The sequence below is a fragment of the Quercus suber genome, unplaced genomic scaffold (genome assembly GCF_002906115.3).
Source record: "Quercus suber isolate HL8 unplaced genomic scaffold, Cork oak 2.0 scaffold_275, whole genome shotgun sequence".
NCBI lineage: Eukaryota > Viridiplantae > Streptophyta > Magnoliopsida > Fagales > Fagaceae > Quercus > Quercus suber.
In genome coordinates, this window is record NW_027069731.1 from 337652 (window position 1) to 364361 (window position 26710).

The 26710-nt window shown below is 35.6% G+C and overlaps 1 protein-coding gene and 1 long non-coding RNA gene across 2 annotated transcripts; one reads left to right on the forward strand and one right to left on the reverse strand.

The window, feature by feature from the left end:
• Positions 1–1187: 1187 nt before the first annotated feature.
• On the reverse strand, positions 1188–26699 carry LOC112012854 (uncharacterized). Its single transcript, XM_065781672.1, has 36 exons — positions 26382–26699; positions 25751–25827; positions 25521–25620; positions 25254–25361; positions 24374–24490; positions 23536–23686; positions 22242–22489; positions 21911–22102; positions 21267–21343; positions 21028–21145; positions 20038–20121; positions 19150–19245; positions 18876–18977; positions 18340–18408; positions 16895–16990; positions 16719–16826; positions 13692–13805; positions 13429–13512; positions 12572–12700; positions 11180–11378; positions 10954–11097; positions 10687–10732; positions 10345–10425; positions 7139–7237; positions 6069–6165; positions 5773–5917; positions 5559–5623; positions 5410–5475; positions 4324–4417; positions 3646–3682; positions 3451–3508; positions 3137–3247; positions 2740–2807; positions 2177–2243; positions 2025–2093; positions 1188–1672 (listed from the first exon to the last, which is right to left on the reverse strand). The coding sequence occupies exons 1-36, from the start codon at positions 26424–26426 to the stop codon at positions 1583–1585; spliced, it is 3651 nt and encodes a 1216-aa protein (XP_065637744.1). The 5' UTR covers positions 26427–26699; the 3' UTR covers positions 1188–1582.
• Positions 9836–10797, forward strand: LOC136070977 (uncharacterized). The gene is made up of 4 exons (XR_010632248.1): positions 9836–9942; positions 10073–10141; positions 10242–10318; positions 10725–10797. It is a non-coding gene; the product is annotated as an uncharacterized LOC136070977 (long non-coding RNA).
• Positions 26700–26710: the final 11 nt, after the last annotated feature.

A 26710-nucleotide genomic window follows, 5' to 3' on the forward strand; every position in this document is an offset into this window, starting at 1 on the left:
CATTCATATTGATCATCATCTAACACGAAAGAAGGATTAAACACATGGTTATTCATTGATGTTTAGCTCGCAGGCTAATTCTTTCAGAAATTATCCATATTGATTTTGAAAATATGTTGGTTGAAAATATTTTGGACCAAATTAAACCAAATAGACCGAAAATGAGCCAAAAGGCTGCAATTGGCTCGCATAGGAATCTTGGAATTGCTAGGTGCTAGGAATAAGGCCAGCCCATCTGCTTATACAGGTTGATTCAGCAAATCAATGACAAGATAGGTAGTGAAATCTGTGAGGTTTCCGAGGCCTCTGGTGTTTTCATTTTTCAAGGCACACTTTGGTGTCGCTATTTCCCGAGCAAACAACAGTTTGCTTATAACAAATAAGAGGAGGAATTTGTATCCAAGTTTTTCTCGCTTGAAAACCACACAGCTCTACGCATGGACCTTACTATTCTTCAAATCACAGACTACCAATGCACATAGCAATACACACCTTAAAAGCTTCATGTGATAATTTCAAAAACGAAGCTAAGATTTTGATCAGCAATAAAAGCCAATACATAACAGAGAAGACTCAATTTGTCCAACGCCTATTTAAATCTTATTGAAACTTTATCAACCAAATTAATTCACGATACTCACTAACGACATAAATTTTATCACGTGACATTGGCCTGTATAATACTGTGAAAATATTAGGGTAGGTTTGGCAACTATTTTTTCTCCTTATTTTCTGCTTCTAAAAACAATTTTCTATTTTTGAGACTAAAAAACTTGTTTGACAATTCAAAATGAACAGAAAACAAAAATCGTTCTCAAGACTCAATTTGTAAAAAAAACTGAAAACATGCAAAAGCCAAAAGGCTGATTTCACTTTTTAGTTTCAGTTTCTAATTTTCAAAAGTTAATGAAAACACTCATTTAATTTAATAAATCTATCTCATTCGATGAGTTAACATTAAAGTTCAAATCCTAGTAACAACATATTTTAGTATTTTTTATTTTTTTCTTCAAAAATCAATCTTTTTAATTTCAACTAACCAAACATGTTTTTAATTTTAAAAATACAAGAAAATTGTTATATATATATATATATATATATATCTCCAAATAAATGTTTTTGAAAAAAATTGTTACCTAACATAGCCTTATTATTTTACTATATTCTTCAGCAAGAGGTTCGAAACATTGGTTCAATTGCAAAACTTTTCTTTTTGGGAGGGATCCAAGAGACCCTACAAAACAGTTTCCATAAATTCTTTCTTGTTAAGTATATAATCATCAACACTTATATTACAACCTCTATGTAGTCGAACAATAATGATCTCATGCATTGGAATTATGCAAACATAATGTGTGAATCCCACAGCAAAACTCACACATTGTGATTATATATCCGATGCATAAAATACCTTGTAGTTATCAGCAATGCTAGGGGCTACACCTAGGTTGCTCTTTTTTCTTTTTTTTTTTTTTTGGTTATGTGGGAGTATACTTCCTGTGAACTTGGTCCTTCCCTCTATTCCACTTTCTTTTAAATGATTTTTACTGAAGATAGTCCTATAAAAAGCAGTCTGTACCAATCAACTTGTCTGTGATAAAGCAGAAGGTTCATCCTCTTGCCCTTTCTCAATGATTATACTTGATGGTGGACCAAACATACTCAACGCCACCTGCATGCCACAAAAGCAAACCATGTAATTATTGACCTAACCAACCTAATTGGAAATGCACATGTTTAGCTTAGGGCATGAAAGCAGTAGAGTTGCAACATGTGCACCATGCAAAATGTTTCTATTATACAATTAGCGCAGTTGCTCCTCTGATACAATAACTAGGACAATCACATTCCCAGCATGCACACATACCAAAAGATGAAGTGAGTTGCTGTCATTTTGCCAGCACTACAACACCTTATTTAGTAACAAAGCCCTCTAAACGGAGAGAAGCCATGGCATAACTTAAAGTTACCAAAATTCAGGTAGTGAGTAACATTGTAGAAAATAATAGATTCAGTAAACTTACTGGTAAAAATACAAGTCCATGCAAGAAACCAATAAGGACCAATGCCAGGTACATTTGGAAGTAATAAACCTGCAAAACCCACAAAATATATCATACCTCAGCTGAACTGATTAGAAAAACTCTATAAAAGCCAAGAGGAAGAGATCAGAGACCACAAATATTTCTGATCTTGAGAAGAAAAGGACAATTACTCCAACGAGCTTTGTAAGTGTAATTCCACTGCCAAAACAAGCAAAAAGAACAATATAAATTAATCAAGTTGTGATAGCAAACTAAAAACCCATCACCGTTGTGCCTGTAAGTGATTCTAAGGATACCAAAAATGTGGAGCCCAAAGAATTGTTATCATCAATACAAAAGAATAATTTGAATAAATCACAAAACTAAAAAATCAATTTAGGAAGGGTCTGCACCGGGTTTCTACATGTTGGTAACTTAGAACCTGTAGAAAGAAGGTTAGCAAAAGGATATTTCGATCAAGCAACTGATCACACTAGTAAAGCGTTTATTCCTACGTATGACAGACAAAAATCAAATTTTCATGTTTGTTATTCCATGTTTTAATCAATGTACATTCATATTATACTCAGTCTATGGTTCATGCCACTATTGAAATTCCAATTTAGAAAAAAATCCCAGCCTAGTGATGAAAGTTCTATCTACCATGTGTTAAGGGTCCCCATGCCTCAAAAGGGAAAAGAGAAGTATAGTCAACCTGAAGACAGAAGCGCCCATGGTACTCAACGCCTTCTTAGCTCGTTGGTTCCTATCCCCTTGGCTTAACTGTATAAGAGAAGCATAGAATTGTAATGAATTAGCAAATTATAAAGAACCAAATCCAAACTTGCCAATAGTCAGTTGGCGCAACAATCACATTTTGGCTAAGAGTAAAAGTTTCCCCAAGCATTATTTAGAAGGGATCAGGGGCACCAAGGTGTAGGACTGTAGGAGGCCAAACACCATCTCTATAAGGATGCAATGATTCCCACACAACTAAGAGATGCACAGTCACCCCACCCCAAGAAGCGGTAAATGCCCCTTAAAAAACTTATTTGTAAAGAAGAAAGAGCTTTAGAGAATATTCTGATAAAGCAATTACAGTAAACACTGACCAAGAAGGCATGTGCTATATGCACACAAAACTCAACAGCAATCCCAATCGACATTACAAGATTTACAACAGAGACTGCATTTAGTTGGATATCTAAAATCGCCATTACTCCCTGCAGAATTCAATACAAAAAGTTACTTTCGGGGGAGGGAAAATCATGAACCACAAAAGTTACATTAATCAGAGAAAAGTCAACAGAAAGTTTGACATGAAAGCGAACAGTACATAGATGTTTAGGATATTTTTTATAAGGTACAAGGGTATATAGTAACCCAAAAGCGAAAAAAACACAAATGAAGAATTAGCAAAAATTACCATGAGATCAACAACAATCATTGCCAAAACAAGTAAAATAATCGCAGAACTCCAAATGCTGCATTCAAAGACAAATACAGCAGAGAAATAATAGTTTATAATTCAATTCAGAAAGGAAGAGAATTGTGACTTCATGAGTGTGAAATGTTAATAAAAGCAAGCAGCTCTAAGGTTGGACTCCAAGAAAACTCATACCTGGATGTAACAACCAAACAAACAATAAATATTGCACCTGTTCCATCATCAAATGAGGTATTTAAAGAGCAGTTAAAAATCCATTAAATTCAAAATAAAATTAATAACTTCATGTCAAAAGCAGGAAATGTAATAATAAATATAGTACCAAAAAAAAATTCAACAATGATACTGGTATTAGTATAGCTATCATAGTGAAATATCAACAGAGAGAGGTGCCAAGAAACAGAAACACATTAGTAATTATTTATTTTTGAGGTGAACATCTTGCATAAACAGACAAACACAACCAGAGAAAGGTGCAAGCTGTGTTTCAAGGCAGTAACATAGCTACAAAATCATGGCCTTTGACATAAAAGGCTACAGTTGAAAGGATATGACTTAAAAGCATCAACTATATTAATCAGGGATCACACTGCATAACATAATTAGAGCATAACACAAGTAAGAGAAATAATTTTTTTTTACAGAATACGACATATAAGTTTATAATAATCAGGGACAGGATGAAGTCCAACAATGAAAAATGTACAAATACCCAGAACAAGCACACAAACACCCATAGAAATGTCTGTATGCACATTTTATTCACATGTGCACATACCCCTTGACACATGTATGCCTTAAATCTGTGTGTGTGTATACAAATTGATTACTACAATTCTCTAGAATACCAACCGAGTGCTATAGAAATGTTGATCAAAGCTATCTTCCATATATCCAGATATTGCTCAAAGAAGATATAGAACACCGAGTATGGGAAGATATTCATCTGCATTAGAGAAAAAATTTCAACGAAGAGGAATAATATCAGAACAATGCATGGATCCACATTAGAGAACTAATTTTACAGGTAACACTCTAGAAAGATCTAAAAGAAAACTAGGTAAAATTTGACACAGCAGCAACAAAGGATGTCAAAACAAGCCATGTTACATACATAAGAAGATAATAGTACTTCTGAAACCCACTTGGCTAATGCAATTCAATAACAAAAAAGTAACTGGTGGCAAGGATACCCAGCTGAAAATAATTTCCTAGGCCCATCATAAGTTCTGAAATGGATGTCTAGTCTGAATTGAAATGACAAAAAAGTAATACATCAACCTTCAATTAAATTCTAGATTTGACGAAACTTTAGTCAGCAGTTAACAGAATAAGACTCTAAATAATCATCCAGCCTAGAGGCATGTCTGCAAAGGAACTCAGGGTCACTGGTGGCAGGACAGAAGCAACCAGAAATGATGTTGCATGCATAAGTGCCATGATAAATTTTACTACAGGTTTTGAAATTAAATTCAATTTACCTATCAGTATCATTTTACATCATTTTTCAGAACAGATAAGACCTTGAAACTAGCTTATATTCACCATTCTACAATTGCGGAAAGATCAGTCCAACACTCACAGTATAACATGGAAATGTTCAGACATCTAAAAATCTAAAACACCATTCCCAAGGTGACTAACTGCATATGTTAGATGTGATGTTTCATACCCTTACATATGTAGGAGACATATAATCCTAGGGTAGAGTTCTCACAATCTTTTCACATCTCTCTCACTAGCCTTCAATGTCACATGGTATTAGAGAAACAGTAAAAACCCTAACCTCAAGTGCTTTTTCTCTCTACCCTCTCAATCCTAGTTTCTAACAGCATACACACAAAACGGAAAAGAATACATTCTATTCCAATCTCCAAAAGTAAAAACCAATGCTCCTAAAATAGGTTAAAAGGTATAGCTGCATGGTTGGTTGCAAACCTGTAGAGAACTAGAAATTCTAGAGCTAAACTCCCGTGCAGCTCGCAGTGAATTGACAAAGTCACCCTGAGGAGAATGAAAGAAAGATCAAACAAAGGAGGGAAACAGCTCATACTGAGAACTAAAATATAAGAAAAGAGGTTGCCTACTTGTTTGTTAAGTGGGGTGTGATAGGTACGAAATTCTGATGCTCGTATTATGCCACTCTCATAACCTGAAATAGGTTAGAACCAAACTTGAAGTGCCAATCAAGAGGGTTGATGCATTTGCAATAATTTATAATAAAAAACTTTTAAAAATAAAAATAAAAAAATAAAAACTTTTAACTTGTAAAGAAAGGCAGTGTGTGTCACTCTCACAGACCATTCAGATCCACACTATTGGTGTAAGCCCCATGACCACCCTTTGCACAATCAGCAGATGGCAGAGCATTGAGGAACCATGGAAGCTTCTCCCTGAATTGCTCTGTATTAGGACGATCACTAACCAAATCTGAGTGGCGGAAGCACTGCAAACAGCATAAAATAATAACTTTTGAACGACTATTTTTGGCATTGCCTTAATTTTTCACATAAACAACCCAAAAATTACATCCCTCCAGTTTAAGTACAGGCAGCTAGTGATGAATTTCTTTGCTGCATGGAGCGGAGGAAAATTACCGTTGTACAGTCTTTGCAAGCTCCACCTAAGCCACAAGGACCTTCATCAGGAGAACAACACTGTGGCTGGAGAAAAAAACATATCTGCTTTAGTAATCTAATAGTGCATCATAATTCAGTAAACACAGCATATAACAACATTGTGTTCAAACTCATACCAGTCAATGGAGAGAAGAACATGTAAAATTACACACAAATCATGATATAAAGCAAGAATGACAATTATAAGCTCACAAATGATTTTTTTTTTTTTTTTTTTTTTTTCGTTAAAGTTCTAAAGAAAAATAGCTTCAAATCTGATCTTGATCTCTCCTTATCTTCAAAGCACCTACTATTTCTCTCTCCAAAGACACCACAATAAGCAGTGGAGAACAATCAACCATATATACTCATTTCGATGACAACCAAATCTGCCTTGCCAACATGCTAAAAGCCCCACTACAGATTGCGGCATAACCCAACTCACTCCAAACAAACTGAACACCATAGCCCACATATCCATTGCAACCGGACAATAAAGAAAAAGATGATCAACCGATTCACCATTACACTTGCACAAGTAGCACCAATCCAATATCCAAACCTTCCTTTTTTGTAAATTGTCAATCGTTAAGCACTTCCCCAAAGCAGCAGTCCAAACAAAGAAAGCTACTCGAGAAGGAATCTTCTATTTTCAAAGAAAGCTACTTGATTGCAAATGAATGCTTAGACAGCAGGTTGAAGAGTGGTATTCCTGGTGTTATAATAAAGCTGGACATCGAGAAGGCTTATGATCATGTGAATTGGAATGCACTTTTTTACCTTATGGATAGGATGGGCTTTGGGGCAAGGTGGAGTAGGTGGATTAAGGCATGCATCTCTACAGTTAAATTCTCTGTTCTGGTTAATGGATCTCCTGCAGGTTTTTTTGGTAGTTCTCGTGGTCTTCGCCAGGGGATCCTCTGTCTCCACTTTTATTTCTTATGATTATGGAAGTGTTGAGTAGATTGTTGAAGAGAACAGAAAATGGTGGTTTTCTTTGTGGATTTAAAGCGGGATCACATAGACATGGGGGTATCCATATTTCTCACCTTCTTTTTGCTGATGATACTGTATTGTTTTGTGATGCTTCTAGGGAACAGTTATTATACGTGCGGATGGTGTTGATCTTCTTTGAAGCTATTACAGGCCTGAAAGTTAATGTAGGCAAGAGTGAGATTGTTCCTGTTGGCGATGTTGGGGATTTGAATGGTTTGGCTCGTATCCTTTGCTGCAAGGTGGGCACTCTGCCTATGAGATATTTGGGCATGCCTCTTGGGGCACACTACAAGGATTCATCAATTTGGAATCCTATTATTGAAAAGATGGAGAAAAGGTTGGCTGGATGGAAAGACTATATTTGTCCAAAGGAGGTAGGCTTATTTTGTTAAAAAGTACCCTATCGAGTCTTCCCACCTACTTTTTATCGTTGTTTACCATCCCTCAGGCTATGGCTGCAAGAATTGAAAGAATTCAAGGAATTTCCTTTGGGGGGCCTCAGAGATGTTTTTAAATATCCTTTAGTTGCTTGGATAAGGTATGCTTGCCAGTTGAATGTGGCGGTTTGGGAATCCGGAGTGTTGGGCTATTTAACAAGGCTTTCTTGGGAAGTGGTTGTGGCGGTTTGGGAAAGAAAATCATAGATTATGGCGTCAGGTTATAGCAGACAAATATGGAGAGGCAAGAGGAGGCTGGTGCACTAGAGGGGTAAGAGGTGCTCACGGGTGTGGGATATGGAGGAGTATTAATGAAGGATCAGAGAAATTCTTTAGCCAGATTTTGTTTAATGTGGGGGAGGGCAGCCGTGTTAGTTTTTGGCATGACCCATGGTGTGGGCCTACTCCTTTGAAGGAACTCTTCCCTTCCATGTATAACTGCTCTTTTCTAAAGAAGCATGTGTCTCTGACGTGGTTTAACAAATTCAGAAGGAGGTAGGAGCTGGAATTTATTGTTTCGGCATGGTCCTCAGGATTGGCAAGCAAACACTGTCTACTCTTTCTTTGAGTTTATTTACTCCTCTATGCCAAGGGGTGAGGGGATGATCAGTTGGTTTGGAGATTGACTACATCTGGTGTTTTTGATGTGCGCTCTTTTTATAAGCTATTATCTAGTCCTCCTACTGATGCCTTCCCTTGGGAGTGTATATGGCGTACTAAGGTGCCTAGACGGGTGTCTTTTTTCTTATGGACAGCAGCTAATGATGGTATACTCACCATTGACAACCTTATTAAGAAAGGTCAGTTTTTGGTTAATCGATGTTGCTTGTGTTGTTGTGATGGGGAATCAGTGAACCACCTTCTTCTTCATTGTAAGTTCTCTTATGCCTTATGGTGTGAAGTTTTTGCAGGTTTGGGATTCATTGGGTCATGCCAAGGTCAGTGAAATCTTTTTTCTTTATTTGGAGAAACTGGTTTGGAAAGCATCTTTCAATCATTTGGAACATGGTCCCGGCATGTTTAATGTGGTTAGTCTGGCAAGAACGAATGCTCGCATTTTTGAAGACAAGGCGAGAACTTTGGAGCACATAAAATGTTTACTTTTTCGTACTTTGTTTCTTTGGGCTCGTATTTGGGGGTGTACGAATTGTACTGCTGTAGCTGATTTTTTAGTTTCTATTTCTTTTAGCTCTTGATCTTCTTGTATTTGTTTCATTGTTCATCATGTTCACCATCGTGAACATGATGCTCAATTTTTCAATAAAAGTCTTATTACCTATCAAAAAAAAAAAAAAAATTTTCCAAGGAAAGCAATAGTCATTAGAGCCCACTAAGAGACTATAATAGTCTTTAACTAGGAAGCCCTTCTCTCTATCAAGTTTCCAACACATCTTATCCTCACCAAACCCTTTCACCGAAGCACCATAAATGGTATCCATGAAACCAGCCAGTGCCTCTAAATCCCGAGCATGCACACCCCTAAAGAAAGTTACATCCCAAAAAAGGACTCCATTATCAAGCTTCATAAGCTCAGCCACACTTGCCTCCTGTCTCGGCAAACTCTAAACAATTCAGGATAGCTGACTACAAGAGAAGTCTCACCACACCAATAGTCTTGCCAAAATTTCACCCTAGACCCATCCCCTATATCATATAGAATGTGGCGAGAAAAGAAGGCCATCCCCGACTAATATATTTCCACAAGCCAACACCATATGGACCATTGATAGGCCTAGTACACCAACCAACCCATTCACCTCTATCAGTTGCCTCCAAAGGGCAGCCCTCTCCATCCCAAATCTCCATAGCCACTTCCCCAACAAAGCTTTATTAAAAAGTCTTACCTTCCTTATCCCCAAGCCGCCCAAAGCAATGGGACTACAAACAGTAGCCCATTTAACCAAATGGAATTTTGGTTCATCTTCAATGCCACCCCATAAGAAATTTCTCTGAAGTTTTATTCTATTCATCTTTCTCTCTCCAAATGTATTAGATTCTTCCCTAGCTCATGAGCTCTCTCCCGCCCCTCCCCCCCCANCTTTCATTATATATTCGTTCTACTTATATCAGATCTTCATATTCCCACTTTTGTTATTTTGTTTAAGCTCTGAAAGAATCAAATCAATGAATTGTAGGCATTAATGAGAGCAAAGATGGACTGCTTGCTCAATAATGAAGGTAAGTTTTTGGGTTCTATAAATAAAAATCATGTTGTTGGTGCTGTAATGGTATGTGTTGTTTATTAATTTAGTTTTGATTAGTATATTTTATGTTGAGATTATGAAAGATATTTATTGCAAAAACATACCGTCATATAGTTTATTAATTTTCTTGTAGGAGGTTCATGCTCCCATTCTTGGACTCTGGGGAGTTAAATTAGTTGTCATTGCTCTCTTTTTGGTTTTACTTTAGCAAGCATTGTAAGTCACTTATGATCTACCTTTCCTCAAATTACTGTTACACTTACATTCTGGTAGTTTTCTTTTGCCTCCTGCTCTTGCTACCTATTATTGAATGACTAATGTTGTACATGTCTTTCGACCATTATAGGCTTTATGTACAAGGATTCAACCCGGTTTGGAGCAGCAGATTGTTCTTCCTCGGGATTCTTACCTTCAGGTTTGAGTTTGTCATCCTGACTCCCTATTATTTTGAGGAGTGTGCCTTTAGAAAATTCTTCTACTCCTGTGCCTCTTATTCTTAAACTTTTACATGTCAGGGGTATTTCAATAATGTCTCTGAGCATCTCAGAATTGGACCACCATTGTATTTTGTCGTAAAGGATTACAATTACAGGTCCTTTTTAAGCAGTGCCTTATTACCTTCTTCCTGTTTTGCTCTCATTATTTTTCAAGCTAATTTGTTGGCCAAGATTTGGATCATTTCCAGGGCCTAGAAGATTGCTACGTGCAATGCACAAGAGATTATGCATAAAAGAAATGGCATAATAAGTATTCCATGTAGGAAATCAGGGTTATAAAACTTAGTTATAAATGAGATCTTTTTAAAATGTAACTTTAGAATGGATTCTGAAAATATATATATATATATATATTGTATAACAGAAAATGAGTGGGATGAATTTAAAATTACTTAAATAGTCCAGAAAATCCAATCTTTGATGCAGAGCAAATACGGATGTTCTTGTTTCATCTTTTATGTACATCTTGCTTGATCTAATGGCAATGACTCTCTTACTCAGCTTGGAATCTAGACATACAAACCAGTTATGCTCCATCAGCCAGTGTGATTCAGTCTCTCTTTTGAATGAGGTAGTTCAATAATGGTTTTCTTTTCAAAATTGTTGTTAATTATCACTCTGAATGCCAATACATATGTTAGATTCTTATTAGAACTACTCATTAAATATTCTTACTAAATTTATCTCTAAGTAGAACGAATATATAATGAAAGCAAGCCTGCACAAATACCTTCATTAGGTTCAACAGAAGATGAAGGAAGTTTTATGCATGGGAAACAGTCAATCCTGTTATCCTCAGCTCTCAAAAAGTCGAAAACTATCAATGCAACAAATGCAGTAACTTGCAGAAGGAAGTCTAGTAGAACAGCCAAAGCTACAAAAATAAACAAATAAATAAATAAGGGTCAAAGTATTTCAAAAAAAATCCATTAGAATGTAGGAGAAAAATTTTCAACCTGCAAACATGGAGAAGACACGACAAGCTGGCATAGGAATGAAACTACCAACTGCAAAAGCCAGAATCTCAGAAAAACTGGCCAGTGTTATAGATGGACCAACTTCAACCAGTGCATTACTTATTCGTTCTTCTAAAGGTAACTCCAAGGATTGCCGTTTCATGGCATGTACCAATATACACATGTTATCTACTCCAACCTAGTTCCAGGAAGAAAAGGTGTTATTATTGTCATGGAACAAAGATATCATAAAACAAGCAAAAATAAGCATGCTCATGTACACAAACGCATGCAGAGAAATATACAAGCTGGTGGGAAAAATAAAGTGTTTGCAAGTATTTTGCATCCGCAACAACAAGACTTTCAGCAACAGCAGCAGCAGATCTCCCAATTCGAAACGAAACGAACACAAGCTATAGCCCTTGATAATGTAAGTCAGATCAATGAGAGATAGCAGCAGCAGAAAAATAACAAAGAGATGACAAATGCAATTAGCATCAGTCACCTCTACCACTTTTGTTGCAGCTGCTGCTGTACAATTTTTTCTGGACTGCTGCTTATAACTGTCAACCGTAGCAGGTGTTAAAGTACTGATTCTTTCCTTTTGCAACAAAGATATAGGGGTACCTCAGAATAGGATGGACTAAAATAGAGCTTCCATAATGGGAGGGAGAAAGTGGTGAAAGAGAGGGGGAGGGGGGAGGAAAATTATAAGGGATGCAAAACATAAAACAAGGAAGGAAACTCTCTACAAGACACAAAGAACATAGAAAGAGCATAGGCCCATATGAATAAGGGCACATGAAACAGCAGTGTTTCTCACCAAATGGCTACAAGTTGGATACCTTATTCAACTTGTAGTAAACCAGTGGTCCACTAGCTTCAGACATGCTTGTAGGGGTTTGTCTAGTCCTAGACTTAATGACTTACAGAGATCAAGGTTAAACTGATTTCATTAGCATGTATATACTCCTTTTATGTTTTTTGGCAAAGGTCTTGTGGCCTTAGCTCTGAGGCCCTTATTCTAAGCACATGTAGTCACATAAAGGCCATTTTCTCTTTTTTATCTAGAGGGTTAGCTATTCTCTCAAGACACAAAAATCCTTTTAAATAAATAATACCCCCCCTCAAAATGCAGTAAGCACTATTTCAGGGCATATGAGCTGTGGGAGACTGCCAGAAAATGTTTCACGTGTTCAAGTCACAAACACGGATCTTCCTAGGGAGGTTATATGATGACAGTAGAACAAAAAAGAAGAAAAAGAAAAACTAAGGATACTGTATACCATTCTACTTTTATGGCAACAAAGATGATTACAGGACAGAACTCCCTTAACAAGACTATCAAAAGAAGACTAGAATCCAAAAAAAAAAATTAGAGAAACAACTTACAGCCAAAACTAGAAAAGGGATGACTTCCATGATGATTAACGTGGATTTAACTCCAATCACACTGAAAAACCCAACAGATCCAAGGACAGAAAGCAGAACAAGCAAAACGCCTGAAAGACCAAGCAACACCTGGAAATCATTACATTAAAAAAAAAAAAAAAAATGATTAGCCTTCAATCAACATAAGTCTACTCCAAGAAATAACTCATAATCTATAAAAATAACTTATTATAACAGATCTACATAGCATGGACATAAAAAAACACATGCAGGATGTATGTATTTGTAGATATGTACCTACTAGTCGCTATCCATGCAATGCATGAAAAGTTTATTGAGAGATATTTATAAGCGATACATATTTAAAATATATCAAAGCCAAGTCATAGAATATTTAAAAAGGATGCAACGTAATTAGATTATAATGTTTTTTAGAAAGGACCAAATATTAACTTAATTATAATGTGTGGTATTGAGTTAATTTATTCCAATAAAACAAAGAGTTCTAATTGAACGAACTGACATGTAACAAAAACCAAATTAAAAATATATTTTATAATGACAACATTAAAAAATATGGGCTTTCAAAAGCTTATGTGACAGTAAAATAACTGAGCATAACTTTAATTATAAACATGGAGGACCACAATGAGGTCAAACTGATATCAGCAGCAGCAGCAGAACTATCACAATAATAATAACTGAACTTCAAAGACAATAAGTAATTAGCCAAACACTATTGCTTATATAATGCACACAAAAATACATGGAATAAATGCAAACACAAATGCACCCGCTTGTATATAAACATACAAAAATCAAATTAAGAACAACTTAGGCCAAGTTTAAAAGTATACCTTGGATGAGATGTAGAAGGAAGATAAATGAGGTGCATCTCCCAAGGTCACTGATATGTAAGCAAACATTACAAGATAGCTTATCTGATACAAAGTTGGACAAGAAGGGGAAAAAGAAATTAACAGAAAATCACTTGATTACAAATGGTCAATATTACGATGACAACCAACTAATTAAGTTCACAAATACAAAAACACATTATATAAATTATTCTCCCCAACCACTTGACCAACATGATGTTACCAATCACGTCATTACTTACTATTATTGTTATAACATCTGCAGTACTTTCTCTTTTCAGTTCTTCCTCGATTGAGCTTTCGGATGAAAATGAAAGAGTAAGATTGCTAGACTGAATCATCGGGAGCAGCTCCTCCTGTCAAATTGTGTTAAAAATTTTAACATGCATGCAACCAATTCAAGAAGATGTAAGAAGCAGCTACTCAATCATACAAAAGACAACTTGACCTATACAAAATATACATGTATTATTTAATAGAGCCTACTATTATAGAGGATATTTGGAGTGTAGATATGATTACATGCACAGAAGAACGCAGTTTGCACAATTAAAATTTCAAAAATTATTTAAATAAATAAACAAATGACAGAACCAATCAATTTCAGTGCACAAAAATGTTTTGCATATAAATAAAATAAATGACAATAAAAACACTGGAGATACAGAACGCATGTTTAACTTTATTTTCTTAGCAATTATTTGTTCATCAATGCCTTAAGCATCAACATCGATTGAATCCTAAAAACTGAACATTCTAAAGCCTACATCCTGATACAGACGACAAATATGTGTAAAATCAGTAAATAGCAGTGTGACAAGAACTTTTTCTAGGTCAGATGGGAGACCCTAAAATATATTAGAACTGCAGATTAAAATTCCTACTTAGATAAATGCTACTCAACTCAGCCGTAATCCCAATTAAACTAAGGTCAACTTTATGAATACTCATCAACTAATTGAATTGGACACCTATATTTATTCTGTAATTCTTTTTTTTTTTTATAGGTAATAAGAGTAATATTAATCATGAAGAAAAAACGAAGAAAGAAAATACATGGTGTTCATGATGATGAACACAAGTAAAAGCAACAAACAACATCAAAGAAAAAAGACTCAAGAGACAATTCTAAGAGAAGAAAGAAACTCAATGATAGAAGAACAATTCAAAGAACCCCAACACCTAGAACAATAAAAAAGACTTCTTCGGCATAAAGCTTGTAGTTGAACCAATGATATCTCAAAAGCCTCAAAAGAGCGCCAATTTCTTTCCGTCCAAACAATTCACATCAAACAGCCACGAACCATATTCCATATATCCAAAAGTGGTTCCAACAAAACTTCAAATTTTCCACAGAACTTGGCATGACCCATTGGATACCGAAGATCTGAAGCATATCCACCCACAGTGAATGAGCTACTAAACAATGGAGGAGGAGATGATCCACAAATTCCTCATTACAGCAGCACATACAACACCGATTCGCCAAAGAGAAACCCTTAAGCATGAGATTATCCAAGATAAGGATCCGACAATGAACTATTGTCCACAAAAAGAAGGCCACCCTTTTAGGAACCTTAACCTTCCCCAAATACCCTTCCATGGAAAACTAGAGATAGAAGCACCCCGAATCTTATTGTAATAGGACCGAATATCAAACTTGCCATTCCCATTAAGGCACCAGTGGGGACTATCACACCCAACACCCTTAGGAATTCAAGATTGAATAAAATCGAGGAAAGAGAAAGGCAGCTTCTAATTCCCTATCATGAAAGTCCCAATAAAATCTCAAATTCCAACTTCTATCATTTCCACCCTCCTTATAGCACAAAACATTAGAAATGCAAGCTTCCTTGTCACTTGAATAGGCATATAACTAAGGATAGAGCATTTTAAGCAAGTTATCCATAACCCACCTGCCATGCCAAAAAAGAATACGAGAGCCATCACCCACCACTAGGGCCAAATGTTTGGAAAAGCTCTCCCATCCTTCATTAATACCACACCATAAACCACAACCATGGGCCCTTCTGCAGACTTTAGTATTCCACCCCCCTTGACCCTCTCCATACTTAATGGCTACAACCCTCCACCAAAGATGGGGTGCCTTCTTGTCCAAACCTCCATAACCATTTCCCTAATAGAGCTTGATTGAAATACACAAACTTCTAAATCCCCAAGCCGCCTATCTCTAAAGGTGAGCACACCTTCTCCCAAGCCACCAAAGGATTTTTGAAACACTCCTTTGAAGACCCCCATAAAATATTTCTTTGAATACATTCCAACCTATCAACCATAGCTATAGAAATGGTAAATAAGGATAGATAGTATGTAGGAAGACTTGAGAGGGTACTCTTCAACAAAGTAAGTCTCCCACCCTAACATAAATAGAAACGCTTCCAACCTAAGATTTTTCTCCATCTTCTCCAAAATAGGATTCCAAATGAATGTTGTCTTGAACGGAGTACCCAATGGCATTCCCAAGTATTTCATAAGCAAACTACCCACCCTACGACGAAGAATATTAGCCAAGGCACCAATGTTACCAACCTCCCCAACCAGGACAATCTCACTCTTCCCCACATTAATTTTCAAACTAGTAAAAGCTTGGAAACAAGACAAAGCCAACCTAATGGACAACAACTGTTCTCCAGAAGCATCACAAAACAAAATGGTATCATCTACAAACAACAAGTGTGATATGCGTACCCCAATAGAGTTAGCTAGTCCCACATGAAAACCACAAAGAAGACCACTCTCCTCAGTTTTCTTCAAAATCCAACTTAAAACTTCCATATCTTAAGGAAAAAAAGAGGACACAATGGATCACCTTGTGTCAACCCACGAGAGCTTCCCAAAATAACCTGCCAGGGAATTTTATTCTGTAATTCTATCCAACCTAAAACTATTTTATTTGTTACCTCCCTATTCGATATATCCTTCTTCACTATGTCTCTTTTTTTGATCAAATCCTTCTTCACTATGTCTCTCTATTGAATATTCCTCTTTATATAGAATATTTGATATCCACAATTCACTAAGTTGGAGAGAAAGCCTCAATTAAATTAAGTGTATCACTACAAACAAATTGAAGCAGTGCTATAGCAGCATGGGAATCCAATAACACATAAGGTCAAGGAGGTTAAAGAAATAGAATTGCAACATATGGGAATAACATATCAAGTAACGCATAAAATCTACATGACAAACACACAAGCAATACAAAATAGTTAATAAACATTCAACAAGGGAATGTGCAGTACACAAACCTTTGCTAGCTGTATGAAAGCTTTTTCCCAAGCCACTGCTTTCCCATTCTCATTGCCTACTTCATCGATTGCATTATTAACAGGGTAGGTAACAACAAATGCAGAAGCCTGAAATTGGTACATCATCATAGGATTAGTACATACTCAGATATCCAAGAACAGATTGAATATTTTACCTCTGAATAATTGCTCCCAGAAAATCCTCCTAAGGCAGTACTTGGATCAAGTGGAGCCTTAAATGCACTCATGCATGTGTCTGCAGTAGTATAATGCTGACAGCAGGAAGATACAGGAAATTCAGGTTAATAAATACAAGCAGCAAAAATCAAAACAGCAGTGTAACAATAACAATGACAAAACTCCCAGTGTGCTCCAAATAAAGTCTTTAACTCTCTAACCCACGAACCAAAAATGTTGAAACTTTTAAAAAAATCATATGACTCAAATTGCTAAATACACCAAGCAACAGCTAGCACCTTTCCTACTGAGTACTAAAAGTCTCCTTCACTTTCTCAAAAGTCAAAACACACACACACACACACAGAGGAATCCAGACATTAGAAATTGCTAGAAAATGATGTTAAAGAAACACAGTTAGTCCACATTCCCTAAAATACTAGAACGATAAAATGTGGACACAGGAAGATCAGCATGGAGAAACAAATGATCAAGAAATGAAGGTGTTCAGGAAAAGATTATAACTTTTGGTGTCAAATACTTCCAAAGGAATCGGTGAGCTTCTCCTCTCACCATGTTGGATTTCCACATATTTTCATGTATGCCTAGTCTACTTGCATGGTATAGAGATTCAGATTTATTTTCACATAGAACCCTCAAAACCAATAAGCTGTAAGAGCTTACTCCTTTAAAAGCAAAGATCAATAACTAGGCCTGTGACACCCTTAAGACAGAAACCTCAGAGCATTCCAAAACAGTCTTTCATTCCACCATAAAAAATTTAAGAATTCTTCTGCATTACTAAATCCTTGCTATGTCCGAATCATTTCTTTCATCCTATATATAGCTTTAGTTATTTTTATTTACCATTATTGTGTGATTCAATATAAGCAATAAATTTGAATTAACAAAGGCTAGAGCATCAATTTGTTTTCAGTGCTGCTCTCTTGTCCTCCATCTTTTCTCTTCAGATCTTCCGTGTTTTTTTTCTTCCAAAAGCCTCAAAACAAAATAAGCAATTGCAACGCTGGCCTGAAGCAAGGCCACATACATATTTGGCAATTGCGCAAGGAACCATCAATCATTTCCACATTCAAGTGTTAGATGATGGCTAAATGATTAGATTCCCCATTTCCTAACAACTTAAGCGTTTGGGATAAGTAGTAATTTATCATAGTGTCAAAGCAGGAATTAGTGCTAAGATAATGGTTAGATGTTTAAATTAATCATTGCCTAATGGTTAAACTTTTGAGACAAGTAATGATTTATCAACATGGACCATTTAAATACATACATTTAGAGATATTGAGTATATATTAGTTCCCATCCAAAAACAAAAAAAATTTACAGTTCCCTGACATAACATGTAACATGCATATATATCAAGCATCAACAAACAAAAATCCATCTAAGTTACATGGTTTAGGGTGGCTATAAAGTTTACCTGAAAACAATATTCTGCATGCTGTACTCCTCCAAAGGTGTCATAATTTTCGGGATCCATTTTATAATACTATTAGAAAGAAAAAGGGGTAAGAAAAACAGAAATGTAACACTTGGAATGTAAAAAATGTGACTCTAACATTTCTGCTTAAAAATTTATTTCTAAAATCATGATCTCAACCAAAAAAGCTAAAGGTATACTCAAAACAATATTCTGCATGCTGCACTCCTCCAAAGTTGTCATAATTTTCAGGATCCATTTCACAGTACTTTTTTTTATAGATAAATAGGGGGAGGGAGGCTGGTGGGGTTCAAACCCCAGTACCCAAGGGGAAAGTAATGTTTGAAAAGTAAACAGTGTGACTTTAACATATCTGCTAAAATATTTATTTCTATAATCATGATCTCACCACAGCAAAAAAAAAAAAAAAAAAAAAAAAAAAATCCCCCCCCCCCCCCCCCCCCCCAAGTGGGAAAAAATACCACCAGCTGCACCAGATACAAAATACTATGAATGAAAAGAGAACATGAGAAAACCTGCAGAATACTTTGAGTGGCACAATCCTGGCCAAGAGGCTTCAAGCAAATGTCAGTTAAAGATACCATTGAGCCTGAATAGTTGGCAGAAATTCCGTCAACCTGTTAAAATCAAGCAATGAATAGGAGGATTATCAACTATACTACACAAATCAGATCAAGAAAACTGGGCTTTAAAGAATAGCAAAAGCACGCAATTCTGTATTCATGTAAGATGATTCAGTTTACACATATTTAGATGGAATCAAAAAGCAGCACCAACACTCAAGAGTACCTTCTCCTGTACTTCAAAGAGTAACTGAATATTATCCTCCGTAACAATACTAGGTGACTTGCCATGCTTTGGATCAGGCATGGTCGCTATTATAAGCTGAAACATATACAAACACAAAATTCTTATCAAGTATTTCATATAAAATTACATAAGGATATCCCCATTTTATATCATGAAAAAGATTAAGAACTTTTTTTTTTTTTTTTTTGGTTACGTACAAGCAATTTAGTGTCAACACAAGAAACTCAATTCAACTAGGCATTAACCCCAAATAAGTCAAGACAAATCCTTTTTCAGAACTAAACTCTTTTCAGCCCAAAAAACATATATCTCAGAGCATTGTGAGATCAAGGAAGGGTAAACTGACCAAACAAGTTATCCTCTAGAATCCCCAAAGAAAAACAAACACATGAAAATGTTTTTTTTTTTGTTTTGATTGGTAAATGGTAAGTTACACATGCAGCCAATGAGTCCTTGAACTCACAACCTCACCCTCCACCTAGAATTTATAACTGTAGGTGGCACCAGTTGAGCTAGAGCACATTGGTAAACCTGAACATGTAGCAATTGTTTATAAAACTCTGACTGAAGAAGCCACCAAGCTAGCAGTAAAGCTTGTTGGCAAACTTCTATAGGCCTGGTTTTGACACCCATCATCACTGGCTAACGCACTTCATTTTTTGACTAAAACCTTGTAATGATATTCTCACTAGGAACCCATGAAAAACAAATTATTAAAATACATAAATAAGCAGGTGGGTCCAGAAAGGAGATTTCTCTCTCTCTCTCTCTCTAAGAAATAAGAGAACATAAACATTAGCGACCACACACTAAAAATCTCATAAGATCACAGATAAAGAAAGCAAAACATTAGAACAAAATTGAGACCTGTTCAATTCTGTAGAAGGGAGCAAGGTGGCTGTCGAAAAATTGCTTCTCTTCTGCTGCCTTACTACCACGACCAACCCATAACTACAGGGAACAGAAAATTTTATCATACAAACTAAAAAACAGGGATACAGAAAAGATCAATTCTCACCAGATTCTGGAATATATAATTATCTAACAAGCTAACTAAATCTTCGTATGTTATAAGACTAGAACCATCATTAGACGAATATGAATTAAACCAATATTTGCTTCTTCAGAGCACCAAGGCAAGCATGACATTACATGATTATAAAGTCCCAAGGTATCAAAGCCTACAAAGAGCCTGACCCTACTTGAATGGATCGCTTCCCTATTTTTAAACACATTTGTCAACACATCATCCCCATTCTCTCCTGGATTATAACCTTTGATTCTAAAATATATATAAATATATATATATATATATATAAGTATGTATGTATATATATCATGACAATCCTGCAATTTAGTGGTTGTTGGCATATAATGCAACTCCAGTAGTAAAGTCCAAAGCTATGAATGTATAAACAAATAATGGTCCATTGTTGAGATATCAAAGAAGCAATAACCCCTAAAGAGGCTAAAAAAAAAGGCCCAAGTTAAAAATGAATCATTACACTGATTGTGATCATATAGACCACTGAACAGGCATCAGACAGAATAAAATGCAGAATAAACAGGACTGGAAGCATAGCTTCAAATGAAGAAAGGTAGAAAAGTCTTTGCACCAATAATATCAACAAATTGTGTTGTGAAGAACATTTCTCTTTTTCTATGTCTACTAAAAGATGTAAACTTGAGACTTTTTTAAGCCTAAAGGCCAAAATTTTATCCTAAATAATTTACAATTAAATTACAGTGAAACACACAATATATAGACCCATGGTATCAATTTACTTGAAGGTAGTTGGAGTCATGAAGACAAACTCTTCTGCAAGCTATGAAATAATAGAGATGACAACAAGATACCTTCTCTGGTCGGGTCTCCACCTGGAAACGAAATAGACCTAAACAAAGCAGGAGAACGATTGCCACTGAGGAACAGAGCACAAGAGTGGGATTTCTGGCAACCCAAATTCCATATCTCCTGGAAGCAACATAAAAAGTGATTCAGGGAACATATTTTTGTATGTGCTATAAGCAATGGTAGAGCTGCAGACCCCGAAATACACAGTATATATGCTAGAAGCAATAATAGAGCAGCTAACCTGTAAAAGCTTGACATATACCCTTGAACCACAGAAATATGAACCCCATTTGATGCTTGAGGAACCATGTCTTGCACCTAAATATCAATTTATATAAGGAAACTATAAAGAAACCTAGAGAAATATTTGCATAGAATGTAAATAACAGAATCACAAGTTTAGACAGTATCCAAAATAAAACAACCAACTAATGAGAAATGCAGAAGCAGAAATAAAATAATTTCCTAAAGAAGTAAACAACTTTAAATGAAGAAAAACAAAAGAGTTATAGTATATGTTTTGCAAGGCTTATGTTTTAGTAACTTATTTGCTTAAAGGTAAGGTAGCCAACCACGCACTAAAGATAGAATACAGGAAAATATTTCCAACAAAGAATAATAGACTACATGGAAAATAAATAAATAAATAATAATAGACCCATGTGCAAACTCAAAATTCCACAGGATAACATCAACAAATTGATTTTAACAGCCAACAATTGAACATAATATGATGTAAAATGCAAGGGATCAAGTTTAGTACTATATAGTTTAATGCTGAAAGCGAAACACCATATGATACTGAACATAACAGCCACCATAATAGAAAGGGGATGGATGGATCACTGGAGTACTGGACATATCATAAAAGTAATTCAAATCTACCTCTGAAAGAAGCTTTCCATCTTTTCGCAGGTTGACAACATCAATTTCACTATTGTCTGCAACATTCAGCAATGGTTCCATGCTAGATGGACGATTCCTTCTTTCTCTTTTCTGATGAAACAAACCCCATCCAAAGAATGCAGAAACTAAAACAATATACAGGATCACCAGTGAAATTTCAACACATGTAGCCTGCAAGTATCAACAAACAGCATCCAAGTCCATGCAATTATTTGATCATCAAAATGTGAAATCTTGGCCATCCTATGAATCAATATAAAAGGAAAGAAAAAAAAATCAAAGAAAAGGAATCAATCTATACTGCATCTACCTTTAGTGATCCAATTCTAACTGAGCAGGAATCTTTTTTGGGTGGAGAAGGAGGTTCTGAACTGGAGCACGCAGGAGATAAAGGGCAATCACCACAAGAGCAACCCAGTGAAGTGTCACCACACGGATATGTAGACACATTCATTAGCTCCATTTTAGATGACTCCGGAACTATTGACTTAAAACCAATGGCATAAGGTGAACCAGGAAAACCAGGGGGTGCTTTCTGGCCAATAAATGCAAACCATTCTGGCAAAAATAATTGGGATTATACACATTAAAACTTGGAGAAATTTTATAATAACAAAGGAAAACAAAGATGAAAATTCTAATTTGTACATGACACTTGACCAGAATATAATCAGCAAAACTTACTTTACCTCAGTTTTATGTACAGAAACAAGAACAATACAAAATTTGAACACCCTCATGGACACATTCTTTCAACTAACAAGGATGCTGAGGGTTTTCTTTAATTTTGATAATACAAGTGTTTGAACATCAAAGAAATTGCTAATGTGGTCATGGGTCAAAGTTATTGATGCTTAATCACTATATATAGTAGGACTCGTGCTTCCTATAAGCATTGAAGTGACTGCACAAGATCTGGACTGCCCACACATGATACTCCAATGTAGATATTATCAAGTCTAACAGTTTCATTTCGTCACCCTCGTATAGCCAGGTCAAAACCAGTGTAATTTATTATTATTATTTTTAAATTTATTAAAAAAAAAAAATTAAATGCGTGCTTCACTTCAATCAAGCGAGTGCTTGCACTTTGTACTTTGCACTTTGTGCCTAGTCTCCAAGAGGCCTTTGCGCTTAAGTGCGCCCCGCGCTTTTACCAACACTGGTCAAAACTAGCATATGGCTTGGGCCAGCACAATGATCCTTACTTTACAATATAGCTGAACAGCCTGAACCCCACGCATGACCACCTCTCACAGAGTAGTAAAAACTAAAAACACAGTTACAAATTACTAACTAGTCTCCTACACATGTCCATCTTTGTAAACTAGCCTACACCATTTCCATGTATTTGTCATTCCTGTAAACCCAAGATCTAAACTCCCTGCCTTAGAACAACATAGGAATCACCCCTACTTGATAGTAATAGCGCAACTCAACTATGTCTAGATTAAGAAAAAACATCTCAAACTCATCAACATATAGTACAACCATATAGGAAAAGTTTAAAACAAATAGATACTAAAAACAAGATCATTAGTAACTGCAAACTAAATTCAGATGGTGACTGTATTCATTGCATTCTTTGCAAGATAGTATGTCACCTTTAAAATTTCTAGCACCAGCACCAATGAAGTCTATGGCCCGTGTATTCATTGTGCCAAACTTTACCTCCTTGCAAGAGTTATAAAGCTCTTCACCAAAAGTATCAGTTACATAGAAGTCAATGCCATCCACAGTCATGTTGCCATTAAGCTGAAGCAAAAATTAATTGTAATACTAACCATGAGCAGAATATGTACATGTAGTTCACATACGCTGGATATATCATATGAAAGTTTGTAATAATAATTACAAGATAAACTTAAAACTAGTAAATCAAGTTCTTGTTTCATAAATTAAAAGCATGTAAACATGATTATAGGATCAGGAAGCAAGGGCATGACTTCATAACACAATGACACTGGCTGTGTTGACGTGCATTACTGGGTATTACAGAACTCATTAGTAGTTGATAAAATGAGCCCAACCTGCCACATACAGTATTGTTGAGTTATGACAGCATAGTCAACTTACACAGCATCAACAAAGGAATGTGATTTTCACAGAATAGTTATTTACAATCATATAGAAGAAATTATATCAGGTCTCACTCCCAAGTTCAGAGAAGATGTCCCACTGCAATTTTAATTCAGGTGGTGGTTGTCCTCTAAAGAGATTTAGGGGTGGGAGATAGTGGGGTTGGAGACCAACCAAACCTTATATAAGGCTAGAATCATCCCAACAAAGCCTTATATCCAACAATATATAGGGAAATTTTAACCCTGTAAGTGTACAATATGTTTGTAAGAATTTTATTGGGGAGGGGGGGAAGTCTCCTACAAGTAGTATTTCTAAAATGGTGCAAAAAAGCTCTGAATAGAATTTATAAGCATGTCTAACCTCAGCAATAGAAGTAACATTGATGAATAGACTCTGATTTGGAGAGCATGAAAGCTCACAGAAAAGATTCAAGAAGTTCCTCAAGCACGCCGGACAGCCCACAAGAAATGGTATTGCCTGCAATAGATTGAATTCGTTTCAATTAAAGAGTACACAAATGTCATCAACAGAACAAATGTTTTGTAAGGCAGATATAAATACAAATAGAGATGTGTGCTATGCTCTTAGCTAATCAAGTCTCATTCTAAGTCCTCACTATAACCATTTAGCATGGCACACACACCATAAAACATACAATTGAAAAAAAAAACCTCAAAGAATAATACTAAGAGAATAAAGAGAAATTTCAGACAGACAGATATTGGACTATATGATACTCCACGTTGAAATAGATTATGATGAAAGAAGAAATTTCACTATAGGAGGATATCATTTTTCTTCTATACATATTACAAGCACCAAGAGAAGCAAATAGATTGACTAACCTTGATGCAGAAGCAAGAGACTCAAACTATACCTTTAAAAAAATTTATAATAATAAAAAAAGAAAAAGTAATTTTAAGAGTCTCAAATAGACTAATACCTAAAGATATTTTTATTTCCATTTAAAAAGCCTTCTATGATTACAATATTACAGATTAGATCAACTTAACATATTAATCTAGAAATAAGTAGAAGAACACAACTTCCACTTCCACCCACCATATGGTAATTACATAAAAGTGCTGGTTGGTCATTGGTTTGCAGGGATAAGATCATTGTACTTACAAATATACAATAATGTATATCAATAATCAAATTCAATTTCATATCAATTTAATATATACATATACATACATCCATGTGTGTGTGTACATGTTTTTCTGTGGTGAGGTCTTACTTGTTGAACTTGTGCCCGCAGTGTGTCAAACTGGGTCTCTGTACAACAAACATTTCCACTTATTGTTGGACACAAGCTTTGAATTTTGGCAGAAAGCAACTCATCAGGCTGCAAGCATAGAAATGAGTTGTTACATCCATGAATGAAGCATATCATATATTCATATGTATATGTTAGAAATTACTTTCAAGGAAAATAACGAGGAAAAGAGATTCCTCACTCCTGATGAGGATGTCCCATGGACTAGCTAGGAGTTATATTATATACCTTCACAGATGGGGAGCCATAAGGACAGTTCAAAACTTTCCCATCACTGCGTTCTCCACATATATCATACATTGCACAGTATTCTTCAGAATGTCTTTCCCTGACCACCAGACCAGAACAATGTTATTCTTGTATAAGAGAACGAGGAGGCTATTTCAAACTTAAAGTCAAACTCGGCAGTTACACGGAAATATCTTATAAATATTAGCTTCTGATTAAAGTTGCCTTACCCAGATTTTACTTCCAAAATCGAAAGAACACCCGTATCCAGCTTCTCAGCACTCAGCAAAGAAGTAAACAAAATCACCTAGGAGAACAAAAATTACCCACTTAATAACAATTTTTAAGTATACAACATAAGCCAGCTACGTTATGCACTATAACACATTAAGCAGAAATTTCAAAACTAAGTGCATTAGATCGTGAAAGCATTACTACATGCTCAACCATTAGGCATTATCCAATCACACAAACGGTTCTCCATTTTCTTCAAGTACATTCACATCACAATAATTAGCAAAGTTTCAAACTTCCAATTCAACAAGGCATAAACTATAATCAAACACTCTTCTTAACAAAAATTAAACAATAAATAAACAACTAAGTTAACCCATCAAAGAATTCAGCCACCCCAGATGATCAAAATGAAAAAAATCAAACAAAAATTAAAGAACCAACCCTTTATCCAATACTTCCTGTTAAATCCATTAAAGTTCAAAGAATCCTAGAGCTGTTCTTTCATCAAAATTCTTTTCTTTAGGAAAAGTAAAGCAAAACATACAGTCTAAATTATCAAACAAAAAGCCATCCATAAACAAAAAATAAAAATAGCAACAAAGAGAAGGGAGATGAAATTCTTGCCTGGAATAAAGTAATAGCAAGTAGAAATCCTAAAGAGGAAGCCATAATTCCTTGTATTTTTTTTTTTTTTCCTTTTTTTAACAGTGTATGAGAAAAAACAGAGAGCTCTTCACTGTACTAAAGATATGAAACAAAGTAAAGGTGGGAAAAACGAAAAATTAGCAATGGAAGAGAGACGTATGAGAGAGGAGCAAGTGGGTTAACTGTTACTGGGTATTACAATGCAAGTGGGTTTGCTTGGAGATTGGGCCAAAAATGACAGAGAGTCAAAGTCTGAGACAAAGACAGAGAGTGAAATGCTTTGTATTTTTGTGAATTAAGGAGAAATG